The following is a 15,229-nucleotide window of genomic DNA, read 5'->3' as shown; positions in this document are numbered from 1 at the left end:
TTCTGCTGCCCACACTGTCATGCCAGATCGGTGCATGCTCGTCCTGCCTTTGAACCATTTCCTGAATCTCTCCATCCTGCCACAATCCTCTTCAGGCTTCTTGATAACCTTTCGTGGCTTTTGTGTCCTGTTGCTGAGTTTCATACCTGCTCCTACTATTGCTCCCTTTTCTGCAGCCATGCATAAGAATGGCGAAAGAATGAGGATTAGAATAGGTCAGCCTACATCATTGCTGCATCTTCTTTTTCTTTTTCTTTTTCTTTTTCTTTTTCTTTTTCTTTTTCTTTTTCTTTTTCTTTTTCTTTTTCTTTTTCTTTTTCTTTTTCTTTTTTTCTTTTTCTTTTTTTCCTTTTCTTTCTTTCCTTTTCCCATTTGCTTTTTTATTTTGTTTTTGTTTTTGTTTTTCTTTTTTTCTTTTTCTTTTTTTCCTTTTCTTTCTTTCCTTTTCCCATTTGCTTTTTTATTTTGTTTTTGTTTTTGTTTTTCTTTTTTTCTTTTTCTTTTTTTCCTTTTCTTTCTTTCCTTTTCCCATTTGCTTTTTTATTTTGTTTTTGTTTTTGTTTTTCTTTTTTTCTTTTTCTTTTTCTTTTTCTTTTTTCTTTTTCTTTTCCTTTTCATTTTTTCTTTTTATTCTTTTTTCCTTTTCCTTTCCTTTTTCTTTTGTTCTACATGCATACATGCAATATATGTTTTTAAAGAATAATATGGAAGACAATGACCCTTCAGAATCTTTGGCAAGTGTGGGTGGCACAGATGTACCTTGTCTCAAATTGCCACCATTGCTCTCATTCTGGAGTTTCTCCCACCCCTAAAATAAAATATTTTCTTTCATAAAGAGGCACTTGCACGCTTTCTCCCCCTGAGCCATGGCCTGTGCAAATGCCTCAGGGGGTGGCAGTGTCCATGGATTGCACTGGCAGGGACATGACTCCTGCTCCTGTGTTTCCAGAGCACGGACCTGACCAGCACAGTTGGCTACGACAGCATCATTCAGCACCTGAACGATGGCAGGAAGAACTGCAAAGAGTTTGAAGACTTTCTGAAGGAAAGGTAGGGAGCTGCCTCTGGAGCGGGCTGGGTGGAGCCTGGGAGTGGTGCTGTGGCACGGCTCCTTCTCCTGGTGTTCCCAGTTTGATTTCTGCCGCGTTTAACTGAGGCTAAAAGGCTGTCCCATGAAGTTCACCTTGCTGTTTGCCTTGCAGAAGATCAAGTTAGAAGATCTTGGCCCAGGAGAGCCATAGCTTTGTCCTGTCTTTGTCTCTGTGCATTATGAACACCCCACAGATTCAGTGTTAAGAAGTGGTAGGGTTAGGTGCTGCCATTATTAATCAGAGGAGAAGGCATAAGCAAAGGTTCTGTGGCTGGTGATGATCTGACTAAAATCTGATGTATTTTACCTTTATGGCTCACCTGGTTAACAGTGGCTAAATATGAAGAGCATTGTAGAACACCATACATTGAATTAATGTCATTTGGTAATGGTAATGACAGCTGGAGAAAACCAACCTTTGACTGCACAGAGCAGTCTTGACTGCACTCTGTACAGAGCATCCTGGAACAAACAAAATGGGGATGAACAGGAGGAGAGCTGTGCTTAAAAGTGTCTAATGCACCTATATCTGTTCAGACTGTAATCCCACGTTTCAGAAAAATTTGGACCTTCCACATGAGGAAGTGGACCCTAAAAACCAAGTCTTGCTCATCAGTGACAATGCAGAGTGCCAGAAGCCTCCTCTATACCCTGTGCCCTCTTTGGCCTTGAAGGAGGTGTGGGTTGCCCCTGCAGTGTTTGGCTAGGAGGAGATCAGAGGCTGGGCCTGGATTTGCCACTCTCTGGATTTGGCCCAGTTGTCCAGCATGGCTGTTACACAGTTCCAGATATGGAAAATGTGCCTGCTGGATGTTCTGTCTCAAAGTTCATGAGAATGTTGCTAGGTATATAAAAAAATCAATCTATAATACATTTTTTTTCGATTTCCCTATTAGCTTCTGGAGAATTTCATTGCCAGACTCCAGAAATCAACCACACAAGGGTCTCCATCTGTGCTAGTAGATAAGGCATTTTAGAACGTTATTTGTTTTATCCAGTAGATGTTCTAATGGCAGCCTCTAGCAGTTCTTGTTGCTTTCTGCTGGCCACATGGAGAGAACTACATTTGACCAAGTCCTGGTTGTCTGTAGTGATTTAAAAAACAAAGAACTGGTTATCCTTACACTGCAACACAGGAGCTCTCTTTTCCTCTTTCCTTTCTTCCAAGAGGGGGAGATAATATGGTCTCTCAAAGATGTTATTTATGTCACCTCATGAGATTTGGTCTCTTTTTCAGATGCTCACCCTAAGGATTAGTGCCAGGTACAGAGAGTACTTATTGCCACACATTGAGAGCAGGGCTGGATGTGATATAGGGAAGGAATTCCCGGCTGTGAGGGTGGTAGGACCCTCTCTGCCACAGTTTGTCCAGAGCGCCCCATCCTAGAAGTGTCCAAGGCCAGGTTGGACAGGGCTTGGAGCACCCTGGGGTAGTGGAAGGTGTCCTTGCCCATGGCAGAGGGTAGAACTGGATGAGCTTTCAGGTCCCTTCCATCCCAAACCAATCGATGATTTCTCTCTGTGATGTCTCTCTTTCCTCAACAGAGCAATTATAGAAGAAAAATATGGCAAGGAGCTCATTAACTTGTCGAAGAAGAAGCCCTGTGGGCAGACAGAACTGAAGTAAGTTCACAGTTGCTTTTATGGGTGTCCCTGAAGGAGGAAGAGAAGGAGGGAGGCTATGAGACAAAACACAATTGAAACAATTGAGACAGTCAGAAGATGAGCTGAAATCGCTCTCATGAATGAGCAGCGCTCAGTTGGGTTCTAATTGGCTTTGAGCTGGAGCCCACCAGGTTCCCCTTAGCCACAGATTAACCAAGGCACTGTTAGATGCTCAGGGGGATGTGGGCTGGTGGGTCAGCAGAAGGCTGGGGATCATGAGACCTTGGGTTACTTCCGGACAGGTTTTGTAGCCAGAGGGAAGTACAGGTACTTCCCTGACTCAAACCGTGCACATCTTTAGAGCCCAGCATGCTGTGGCCACCACGGCTTGTTCCATTTCCCAAGTGCTCCTCAGTGCCTTCTGCTTCCTCCTTTATTTCTGCACTTTATACACGCCCTGGTCATTTACTTACAGTTTCATACTGAGGTGTCACTTAAAACGTTTTTACCATCTTTACTGTGCAATATTAATAGGGAGAAAAGCTCCCTATTTTTCCAACCACTGGCAAACACACCATGTTGAAATTGTCCCAAATGATGGTTTCAGGAGGTTGCCAGAAGCGTTTGTTGTGAAACTTTGAATTTTTAATAGCATCCAGTGTTCAGAAAGATGTCAAACCAAGTGAACTGTGTTGTACCTGCTGAGAGGGGAAAAAGCTGGAGGTACTAAGAGGGTAAATAAATGTGCTTTGAGGTTCTTTGGGCATTGTTGAGTGAGCTCTGTTTTGGAGGAGGTGCTCTGCTGTGCCTGTGCCTGACTGTGCTTCTCCACCCTTTTTAATGCCCTGCCTGTGTTTTTCAGCACGCTGAAGAGATCCCTTGATGTTTTCAAGCAACGTAAGTAATTCTTTCTGTTTGCCAGGACACCAAAGCCTGAAGGCAACTGCTTGGAAATAAAATAGCAGAGAAATCTCTAAAGCTGTGCAGTGCTGAGGCCAGGCAAAGGCTGTACTGCTGGCCTGGTTTATCCCAGTGTGTGGGGCTTGGGACAAAGTGCGCCAGGACATGTGTGGGACGGGAGACCCACAGGGCATCATTTTGGGATCTCTTGGGCTTTCAGGTCTGGCTGCAGCTCAGAGATCATTTGTGTTGTGCATAGGAAGCTCATCTGGAGTTTGTTGGACAGGCTTGTCCTCTTCACAAACCCACTGCAACTCACACCTCCAGTGCTGGTGACAGCTCTGGGCCCTCAGGACAGGAGAGACACTGAGGGGCTGGAGCGGGTCCAGGGCAGGGAACGGAGCTGGGGAAGGGGCTGGAGCCCCAGGAGAGGCTGAGGGAGCTGGGAAGGGGCTGAGCCTGGAGCAAAGGAGGCTCAGGGGGGACCTTGTGGCTCTGCACAGCTCCTGCCAGGAGGGGACAGCCGGGGGGGTCGGGCTGTGCTCCCAGGGAACAGGGACAGGAGGAGAGGGAACGGCCTCAGGCTGGGCCAGGGGAGGTTTAGATTGGATATTGGGGAAATTTTCTTATGGAAAAAGTTGTCCAGCCCTGGCACAGCTGCCCAGGGCAGTGGGGGAGTCCCCATCCCCAGAGGGTTTAAAAAGCTATATGGATGTGGCCCATGGGGACGTGGGTCTGTGGTGGCCTTGGCAGTGCTGGGAGAATGGTTGAACTTGAAGATCTAAAGAGGGCTTTTCCAACCTAAATGATTGTGTGATTCTAACTGGGGCATCTAAAAGGTGGTGCTTTGGCCACTGTACATTGTCACGTGTCACATCCTGCCGTGGTACCATCAGACAGCACCTGGAGGGTGAGCACTCTGCTATCCTGTGCCCAGTCCATCCCCTACCTGACCCAGGTTTCTTTGCTGCCCCTTTGGACCTCCCTAACAGGGCTCTGCCCTCAGCACTGCTGACAGTTCACAGCTGTGGGTTTGGAGATTGAATCAGGAGCTGCCATTTGGCTCTTGGTGGATCCTGAGGGTGTTTCACAGTGTGGCCACCTCGCCTTCAGCCCAAGCAGCCTGAGGGTGTTTTAGCCTTCATTTTTCTGTGCTCCAAGCTGCTGTCTGCTGGTCTGGGGCAATGTGTTGAAACATGCCCAGATTTACCTGTGCGAGGGGGAGAGTTTTCTCAAACTGGGGAGCAGGTCCCAGCAGGGCTGATCCTTACATTGGTGAGCGCTGCTTGGAGGCTGCTTCAAACAAGCTGGAGCTTTATCACATTTCTGAAAGGGGACGTGTGGTGTGCTCTAAGTTGACTTGAGAAACAGTCTGAATTTGTTTTCTCTTTGCAGAGATAGACAATGTGGGACAAGGTCACATCCAGCTGGCGCAAACCCTTCGGGAGGAAGCAAAGAAGATGGAGGATTTCAGGGAAAAGCAGAAGCTGCATCGGAAAAAGGTCAGGCACGGTGGGAAGATGTGCCTTCCTGCAGGGTGCTGATCCTGCCCCTGCAAGGGGCTGATCCCGGTGCTGTCTCATGCCATGTCCCAGCCCCTGCCACGCCCCCAATGCCTGTGCTGCTGGGAAGTACTGAGCTCCTTCCTATGTGTTGTAACTGTGTTGAACTGTGTAGTAACCTCCAACTTCCTTCTTCTCACTTCTACATCTTCTTCGTGTGTGTTTTGGGGCCAGCCACAGCATTGGAATGGTTTTAAAACATTTGTTTATAGGGCTGTGTGGTCTCCTCCATATGGGCTGCTAAAATGGCCAAGCCTTTTAACTTCTTCTGGCTTGAGATTGCTTTGTCTGGAAAACCAGGGAAAACTGCTAGAACCAGGGACTGGTTTGGTCCTAGCAGAGGGGAGTGGGTTTCCCAGTTTTGCCAGAGTCTGTGGAGATGGTACAGTACTATATATTGCTAGGATTTAATTTGTAGAGCTCGTTTGCATACACAAAGGCTACAATTGCCTACAATTCAAGGCTTAGGCAGAAGCACAAAAGATGAATTTTGTGAAGATGATTTGAGTGAATAAAGGTCTTTAAACACATCTCAGTGTGGTCTGTGGCTCTTCCACAGACACTGCGTCCTGGAGCTTTGATGGTCATTGATGTGCTGACCCCAGGTCTGTTGTCTTCACAGATAGAACTGATCATGGAGGCCATTCACAAAAACAGGAATCTTCAGTACAAGAAGACCATGGAGGTAAAGCTAATGTGCTGCTATTTCTTGCCATGTGGGTTAATGCTGCTCCACACACACACACAGAGCGTTGAGACAGGCTTAAATGAGAGGGGTTTCCTCCTCTGCTGTGACTCTTGATGCTGCGTCTGTGTGAGTGCTGTGCAGGGTGTGCTCAGAAAAAGTGAAGAGCATGCCAAAGACAAGACCAGTGGTAGCCTTGCATGTTGGATACAAATGGTTTAGAGTCAGAGAATTATTCAGGTTGGAAAAGCCTCTAGGATGCTTGAGTCCAACCATTTGCCCAGCACTGCCAAGCCAACCACTAACTCATCTCCCCAGGGGTCACATCCACACCTTTTTTGAACACTTCTATGGATGGTGACTGCACCACTGCCCTGGGCAGCCTGTTCCAGGGCATGAAAACCCTTTCTGTGAAGAAGTTTCTCTGAATATCTACTCTAAACCTCCTCTGATGCAACTTGAGGCCACTTCCTCTCCTCTTGTCTCTTGTTCCCTGGGAACAGAGCCCAACCCCCATCTGGCTGCCCTCTCCTGTCAGGAGTTGTTCAGAGCCACAAGGTCCCCCCTGAGCCTCCTTTTCTCTAGGCTGAGCCCCCTTCCAGCTCCCTCAGCTGCTTCTCATCCCACTCGTGCTCCTGCCTGTTCCCCAGCCCTTCCCTGGACGTGCCCTCGATTGCCAGAAGCTTTTCACCCCAGTCCTTGCCTCGCAAGGCTTTTCCCAAGCTGCAGGGCACCTTTTGTGCCATTCCCTGCTCTGCAGGCAGGCTGTTCCCTCGCAGGCTGAGCTTTTCCCCCCCATGCTGTGTCTGTATCAAACATCCGTGTGTGTGCTGTCTGTCCCAGGCCAAGCGTCTGTACGAGCAGCGCTGCCGCGACAAGGACGAGGCGGAGCAGGCCGTGCACCGCAACGCCAACCTGGTCACGCAGAAGCAGCAGGAGAAGGTATGGGCAGGCATTCACCCCTGTAAGACCCTGAATGAGAGTTGCAGGACTCCAGGGGCCCTCCAAAATGCAGTTTATTCCATCCAAGATGTTATAGCAGCCCAGGGTTGTGGGTGACAGAGCTGTCAGCTCCAGCTGCAGGCAGGCCTGGAGACCCTTTGGTTTAGGTTACAATGCATTATATACTTTTCTTTGCTGAGCATCTTAATGCAGTAGAACCAATCTATACCTTAACTGCTATCTATATTAGCCTATCATAACTACTGTAATTACCATATTCATGTTACTGTTCTCCAATCACTAAAAGTTAGTACATTACAGTTTAAGCTAGAAGTTGTTTCTCAGCTTTCTTGCAGTGGAAGATTCTGAGACCTTTTTTCTACTTGCAACATTTGCTGACTTCTTTGCCTGTGCTATCTTTCTGCTTGGTAAAAACATCTTCTTGTTTGAAGAGGGTTTATCCTTTGCTATAAGTCATAAAAACCCCTTCTAACTAACACACCCTTTGCCTCCTTGGTTATCTGGTAAGACTGGCTCAGCGAATCTTTTCTTCTATATCAAAACTTGCTTCCATCTCTATTCCTTTTTCAGATTCTACATTTAAAAGTCTTTCTGCTAAACATACATATCTGTGAGACTTTCTTGTCAAACTTTCACCCTTCCCAACAGGCAGTGGTGTGGGGGAGGAAAGGGATGTCTTTTCTTGCAGCTCTCATGCCCCACAGCTCTTGTTCCAGCTCTGGGTTTGGGGTGAGATGGGGAGGCTGGTGATGCTCCCCAGTGGGGCCGCAGTGCCACTGGTGATGCACACTGCCTCTTCTTCACCTTCCTTGTCTCTCCTGGTTTTGGCAGCTGTTCCTGAAGCTGGCTCAGACGAAATCAGCACTGGAGGACACTGGTGAGTGTGGAAATGCCATGTTGGGAAGGTGAGGGGCAGAGGGTTGTGAAGCTGTGGCACGGCTCATGGATGAGCTCTAGCTCTTGGGTCAGGCATGACTCCTTGGAAACACATTCCCAAGACAGCAGCAGTGGACAATGTCCCTGGAGAAACCTACATGATCCAACTAAAGCCATGTCCTTCTGCTTTATCCCTGATCTCCCCCCCACTTTTTCCCAGCCCTAGAATTACCTTCTAGTGAAGGGATTTTTTTTAATGAATGTTAATCATGGAATCACAGTATCATAAAATGATTTGGGTGGGAAGGGACCTTAAAGGTCACCTCATTCCAACCCCACTGAAGGGCAGAGGCACCTTCAGCCAAAATATGATTTGTCTCACAGACAGGAGTTACCAGCAGAGTGTGACCACCATGGAGAAGATCCGGGACGAGTGGCAGAACGAGCACATCAAAGCTTGTGAGGTAAATGTCCCTGAACACTTCCACGAGGCAGGGTGGTCCTCTGGGTTTGCAGTCCTGGCTGCAGGGCTCAGGAACAGTGCAGATTTCCTGGTTTTGTATTCCCCTGGCAGTGAGGCATCAGGATGTATTGCAGCTAATCCTGTGTGCGTGTGTGAAGAATGGCTTCTGGATTCAAGGCCCCACTGCTTCAAGATTTCTGCTCTCATTTTATTATTTTCTCCACCAGCTTCTAAAATTGCCTGAGTCGAGGTAGTGACATTTTTGCCCACTACCTGCTTGCAGGTGTGGCATGGCTGTCATCTTGGACAGCTGTGGTTGCCTCAGTAACCCCAGGCCAGTATGTCCTGGAGCCTCAATAACACCTTTGCTGCTCAGAAGACTGTCTGAAACTCTGGAAGACTTTACATGACTTTTCAGCAGAGGCTGGTGGTGGCTGGGGATGCAGGTGAAACCATCTCCACATGCACACTGTGCCAAGAGCTCTTCACCTGGTGTCTCACAGACCATGCACTAGTGTGGGAACCCTTCTGAGAGGGTGTATCAGCCTGAAGCAGACAGCCTCACAGGGAAGTGGTCCAGCAGGGATTTCCAGCACATGCTCTGGGGAATTCCAGACTGGTAGCAAGAGGGCTGAGCAGCTGCTCTGCTGCTGGCCTGTGATCTGTGACTGAGGGGTGGACTGGGACTGCAAAAACAGATTTTATCTCAGATCTGCTTCAGGCTTGCTACCAGCTTTCCCATTCCCAGCAGTGCTGATCCCTTCCAAGTTACCTCTCTTCAGGCCGCTATCCCAATTTTCCCTTTTGAACTGAATTTTCTGATTTGTGTGGTATGCGTGGGTCTCTCTGTGCTGGTGTGCTGCTTTTTTGGTGTCTTCTCTTGAAGCCTCTAGGATGGGACACAGTCTAGTGGTGGCTTGGCAGTGCTGGGTTAGTGGTTGGACTCAATGCTCTTAGACAGCTTTTCCAACCCTAATGGTTCTGTGGTGGGGAGTGGAAAGCAGCAGTTTTGCTTTTGCAGATGGATGATGTGGAGGTTTTCCTCTGCAAAGGTCATAAGTGGTAAGAAGTGTGGATGTTCATGGGAATGTGTAAAAACATGTGAAATTGAGGTGTACCAGACAGCAGATTTCAAAAGGGTTTAACCCTGCTTGGAAAAGGGCTGGGCAGGAAAGAAACAGAAACACCTCTGTTTTCATACATCTTCTTCTTTTTTATTAGTCCATATCTTGAACATGGAAATGTTAAAAAAATCCCCATGTACATGTGACACCTGGGGAAATGTGTTAGTGGTGGCCTTGGCAGTGCAGCAGTAATGGTGGAATTTGATGATCTTAGAGGGCTTTTCCAATCTAAATGATTCTGGGATTTAAGGGTACCTCGGTGAGGGAAGTGGGCTGGGACCACAGGAGGACCAGATACTTTGGGAACCTGTACTGCCTTTAGGAAGCTGGCTTGGTCTCCCCAGAGGTAGAAATGTGCTGGGTGGTCCCCTCTACATTAATCTTGCAGATTTTCCAAGCCTAGCACATCACCTGGATGCATAGAAGGATTATTTCTGCTCTGGACAAGCCAGAGGACTCACAGCTTCCTTGCTTCCTGCAGAAGACCAATGCTCCTGGCAGTTAGCTTTGGTGTGGCACATGGGGGTGGGAAGCAATCAGGACAAAAGAGATTTGCCCTCATTTTGAAGATGTTATGGGCAGTTTTGTCTGTGTTGTTTCAGTTCTTTGAGACTCAGGAGTGCGAGCGGATCAACTATTTCCGTAATGCCCTCTGGCTCCACGTCAACCAGCTCTCCCTAGGCTGTGTCCAGAATGATGAGGTACCTCAACTCAAAACCTTCCTTCTTCTGTGTAGAAAGCAAAGCCCAGTTTGTTTCCCTGTGCACTAAACTGTGTTACATCCGAGTTGACCAAAGACACCAGCATGAGTAGGCGAGCAGAAGGATTGGCCAAAACTCCTGCAAATGAGGTTTCCTCTGGGATTTCCACGTTTTTTGAGGGTGGTGAGGCCCTGGCACAGGTCGCCCATAGAAACTGTGCTTGCCCCTGGATCCCTGGGAATGTCCAAGGCCAGGCTGGACAGGGCTGGGAGCAATCGGATGTAGTGGAAGGTGTCCCTGCCTATGGCAGGGTGTGGAATGGGATGGGTGTCCAATTTCCTTTCCAATCCAAACCATTCTGGGATTCTGTGATTCCCCTGACACTGGAGCTTGTGTGAGTACTGCGCTTGCACCCTATGTGTGGTAAGCAAAGAGAAAAGCCTTGTTTTTTGACCTGATGTATACAAATGCACTTTATTTCCCTTTTGCAGAAATACGAGGAAATCCGCAAGAGTTTAGAAATGTGCAGCATTGAGAAGGATGTTGATTTTTTTGTAAATTTACGCAAAACTGGAAGTTTGGCCCCAGGTAAGAGCTTAGTAGAATCTCAAAAAGTAGTTCTGACTGCTCTGTACTCCTCATGGAGCTGGCTGCTCTGGTCAGCATCATTTTGTGTGCAGGAAACACTCATTTTGCATTTCATTCACTGCCTTGCAGCACTGGTCTCTGCCACCTTTGACAGCCCCTGGAGATCATAGTCTCAAATCTTTTTAGTTTCCTATCAGGCATTTTCTCAGAGAGGGGAAAGACTTGGCAGCTGAATGCTGGTTTAGCAAGTATTTTATGTCTGTAAGAGGCTTGTATTTTACTACTGTCAACTTTTCCTAGCTCCTGTTGTTTATGAAAACTACTATAATGCCCAGAGAAATGTGACTCCTGCGAGAAGTCCAGCTCCTGTGCCTATATCAAGGTAAGGTACAACTGAAATTGTTATTGCAGATGATGCTCACTCTCCTAGAATAGGCATAGTTTGTTCCTTTCAGTCTATTGGAAACTGGACTTAAAGGTATTAGAGGACATTATTTGCTTGCATGGCTCATTGTGTGATATGTCACCAACACAGATCACAGGAGGAGATCTGAGGAGAATTAAAAGCATTTGTGAGTGGAGGGAGGAACTGCAGAGCTGGATTCACTCTTGTGGGATAGAAGCTGGGCAGGGAGGACACGGTGGAGGGTTTTTCTGTCAGGGGCAAGATGATGACTGGGGCCAAGACTCATGCTAAGGATGAATTGCCACTTTGGCTGCCACACTGAGAGAGCAGTCATGTCCAATTACGGCTTCCTGATGTCTCACTCTGGGCAAAGGCACGTACAAAGACATGCCCTGAGGCTCACTTGTCAGTTTTCCTCTGAGTCAGTGCTTTCTGGTTATTTTTTCCTCTTCCCCACTCACTGTGTCAGGTTCAATTTCCATGTTTGCCAAGTGGGCTGTGGGTGGTGAGCCCACCATGACTTGCCTTGTCAAGTCTCCATAAAGCACAGCCTGGCCAAACCTCCTTCCCTCCCACCAGCTCTGGGGGGCAGCTGGGGGGTGCAGAACCAGGGCAAGGGGAGTCTCTTAGCCATGCAGATCCTCAGCTCTTTGTTTCCTTCTGCGCAGGAGGGGACCTCTGCCCACCCCGACCAGTGCACCAGGTGAGTTACGGCTTCCTGGGCTTTCTTGCCATGGGAGCTATCACTTCAGCTCTTGCCAAAATCCCTTTCCAGCTCCCTTGGATCGCCTTTAGGCACTGGAAGGAACTCTGAGGTCTCCTTGGAGCCTTCTCTTCTCCAAGTGGACACCCCCAGCTCTCCCAGCCTTGCTTGAACCTCATTCACTCATTCACCTTAACATGGATGGCCAGTGTGTGGTGCTTCTGCTCTGTTTAAAGTCACATAATGAGCACTTCTGGGAAACCTGAGGGGATTTTTTGTGCTCTGTGTTTCAGGGGAGCCTGATTATGCCACAGTTGATGGCTACAGCTTGGTACATTTCTAACAGTCACAGTGAGTACCCACTTTTGATGAAATGAGGCTTAAAAGAAAGAGGGAGAGGAATTTTTTACCTGGGCATATAGTAATATGATAAGGGGGAATGGTTTATACTAAAAGAGAGTAGATTTAGATCAGCTAGAAGGGAGAAATTCTTCCCTGAGACAGTGGGGAGGCCCTGGCCCAGGGTGCCCAGAGAAGCTGTGGCTGCCCCTGGATCCCTGGAAGTGTTCCAGGCCAGGTTGGATGGGGCTTGGAGCAAACTGGGATAGTGGAAATTGTCCCTGGCATGGCAGGGGGTTGGAATTAGATGGTCCTGATGGTCCATTCCAACCCAAACCATTCTAGCATTCTGTAATGCTAGAATGTACTATGAGGTGAAGCTACACAGAGGAGGGACAGTGGAGAAAGAATGGCCATTGGTTAAGGAATGACATTTTGGGGTGACTAATTCGAAGTGGCGCTCCTGTCAGCCCTCCCATCATTTGTCTGAGCTGTAGCTGTGGTTTAGACACTGTTGATCCTGTTCTCTAGGTTTTCCAGAAGGCAGAAGACACTGTTGGTCTGACCAGTGTGGCAGAGATGGTGTTTTCAGTTATTCCCAGACACACAGAGCTGAAGTGCTTCTGCTTTTCAAGAGAATATTTGAGGACTCCGATAATTATTTGTACATTCAGAAAGCGCTTACTAAAAACCTATGCCTTTGATCAGCAAACTCCTTGGATGGATCTTCACACTCAGAGGAGGAAAAGGACCAGACACAGGGGTGACCTCTGTTGGAAGAAGGTTTTGATTTGAAGTTATTCTAAAGTGTAGCCATCTAGAAAGTCTGGGGCCTCTCACTCTCTGTATAACTAAGAAGTTGTTTGTGCTGAGAGGAATGCTGCACGATGCTTTGGGCACGCTGGCTTGTGTCCAGGGTATGTGCATCCCTCTCAGATCTCAGGTTTTGCCTGTTCCTAAAGGCTCTTGCCTGTACCTGAAGTCTTTCATTAGTGGGGATTAAACTTTAGGTAAAATTTAGGTGAAACTTTAGGTCATTTAGGTGAAATTTTACTCATATCTCTCAGAAGTCTTACTTAGAGGGGCACCAGCAGTTGCACCACGTATCTGGCTTAGCTGTAGCTGTGCTCCAGGCTTAAGTGGAAGCTGCTTTGCATCTACCCAGGGAGGGGCTGTGTCACATCCAACCTGCTGGGAGGTCTCAGGAGGGTTCTAAGGAATTTATTCAACTCTTCCAGCCACTTCTCTGATGAGGGTCTTGTGGGCTTTTAGGTTTATCAGGTTGCTCCTGGTAGGCTCTGGAGACCAGGCTGGATGGGGCTTGGTGTCACCTGGTCTAGGGGAAAGTGTCCCTGCCCATAGCAGGGAGTTGGAACTGATGCCTTTTTGGGACTACCTAAAAACAGAGGCCAGACAAAATTAAGGGAATAAAAAGTTATATTTATTGATTGGCCTTCAGATAGATTTTGGGTAGACAAAGCCCTCCAAGAAATGGACAATGGGTCATGGGTTTTCACATTTTTGTAAGTTCAGTCCATTTGCATATTGGGGTTTAATCTTCCAATTGCAGCTTCAGGTAATGAAGACATTTACCCCGAGTTTGCTGCCCCTCAACTCACTTTTGCTTATGTTTCTCAGGGCCTGAGACAGTAAGGGGTCCTTGATTCCCAGGCCTAGAGAGGAATTGTTTTGTCTGACCAAAATGGGAAAGCAGTAGCTAACACTCCATATGGGGTTTAGGGTTATACACTAAAGAATTGCAGGATTACAAATATTTGAAAAATATAAAAGGTAAAATCCTAAGGTATCAGAACTAGGTGGTCTTTAAGGTCCCTTCCAACCCAAACCATCCTGGGATTCTCTGATTCTGTGACTTAATTAACTTCTGTGATTCTCTAAACTCTGGACTTGTTCTGACTATGCACCACTGGAAACAAACCTATCTACTACTGGAGCCATGAAACCTGTTTTTCTGACCACTTCTCCTGAAAATTCCTGCCCTTGCTGTTACCACAGATATAGATATGATTATGGCTTTGATTCAGAAGCTTACGTGCCTTGGGGCTGCTGGTCTCTCTGATGTCCCTGTGTGCAGTGCTGCTCCACTGCTCCTCGCTGCCTTATTTCACTGGATACAGGGACACAGGACATGGGGATAAACATACAGTTTACCTGTCTAAACCTGGTGCCAGGCCACTAACCTGGAATAACAGGATTTGCTGTTTTTATGATGTTTTTCAAGTTGAATCTGCATGGCTTCAGCATGTGCCTCAGCTCACCAGTCCTTGGGGTCTTCACTGGATTTATTTGTGTGGGGAAGATGGCAGTGAGCTCCAACATCTGCCCTGCTGCCTCTCAGTGAGCTGTGCAGAGTGCACATGGCAAGGAATCCGCTATCCTATTTATTTCTGAATGACCAAGGATACAAATACTCTTCTGAAGGAGCCTGCTGTAGTCTTAGTTCTATAAATATATATTTTAAAAAATAACCTCTGAGTCTTGTGTTCTGGATATTTGTTCTTTTTTTAAAGTTGTTGTGTTCACTTTCTGTTGGGATGGGTTTGGGATCCATGCAAAGCATCGTAGTCTCTCCTGGATGGAAACCTACAAGATCACATCCTTTATTTCAGTCCTTGCTCAACACCAACACAGCAGTGGGAGAAAAAGCCCCAAAAAAGAATGGCATGAGAAGTGCTTATTGTTAGCCATGAGCTGCAGACCATGCAGGGCTGTTTGCCCTGGAGGAGTGTTTGCTCTGCAAAAACTTGCATGGTTTCTCTTCCGGGATTTTTCCACTAATTGAGCACAACAGATGCTGTTTGGCTTTTCTCGATGTAGAGGTGCCCCGTTGGGCTAAAACTTGGCTTGTACATTTACTAAAAGCACAGAAGTAATCCCAAAATCAGAGTGCTGGGGAAGGTTTCCCCCTACACCCATGTCCAGTTTACCTTTCCCATAGGTACTACAAATTCCAGGTTTCACTAGTAACACAAAGACTTCTCAAGCCCTAGGTACAAGGTCCCAGGGAGAGAGCAGTGCCTGTTCAAGGCCATTAACGGGACTGTGATGTGTTCTGCAGAGTGCCACTGAGCTCTGGGGGAGCTCATCCTCCTGGGCACTGGGAGAAGTCCCTCCTGCTCCAGCTGTGGCTCCTTGGGGATGGCTGGGTGACAGGACAGGGCTCTGGGGGACAGCAGTTCCTGCTCTGGGGCTGAGCCAGCATT

General features: G+C 47.5%; 1 protein-coding gene across 1 annotated transcript in view; it reads left to right on the top strand.

Moving 5' to 3' along the window:
• PSTPIP2 (proline-serine-threonine phosphatase interacting protein 2) overlaps positions 1-14,467 on the top strand; it is a 24,434-nt gene extending 9,967 nt beyond the window's left edge. The window contains exons 2-15 of the mRNA XM_005424205.2: positions 950-1,050; positions 2,636-2,713; positions 3,558-3,592; positions 4,991-5,097; positions 5,780-5,842; positions 6,686-6,784; positions 7,637-7,682; positions 8,066-8,145; positions 9,871-9,969; positions 10,461-10,557; positions 10,858-10,939; positions 11,632-11,666; positions 11,960-12,017; positions 12,537-14,467. Of these exons, the coding sequence (XP_005424262.1) occupies positions 950-1,050; positions 2,636-2,713; positions 3,558-3,592; positions 4,991-5,097; positions 5,780-5,842; positions 6,686-6,784; positions 7,637-7,682; positions 8,066-8,145; positions 9,871-9,969; positions 10,461-10,557; positions 10,858-10,939; positions 11,632-11,666; positions 11,960-12,009 (972 nt within the window). The 3' untranslated portion in view covers positions 12,010-12,017; positions 12,537-14,467. The remainder of the gene's footprint in view (positions 1-949; positions 1,051-2,635; positions 2,714-3,557; positions 3,593-4,990; positions 5,098-5,779; positions 5,843-6,685; positions 6,785-7,636; positions 7,683-8,065; positions 8,146-9,870; positions 9,970-10,460; positions 10,558-10,857; positions 10,940-11,631; positions 11,667-11,959; positions 12,018-12,536) is intronic.
• The last annotated feature ends 762 nt before the right edge of the window (positions 14,468-15,229 follow it).

The sequence above is a fragment of the Geospiza fortis genome, unplaced genomic scaffold (assembly GCF_000277835.1).
Source record: "Geospiza fortis unplaced genomic scaffold, GeoFor_1.0 scaffold488, whole genome shotgun sequence".
NCBI classification, from domain to species: Eukaryota; Metazoa; Chordata; class Aves; order Passeriformes; family Thraupidae; genus Geospiza; species Geospiza fortis.
This window is presented reverse-complemented; position numbering and strand designations above follow the sequence as displayed.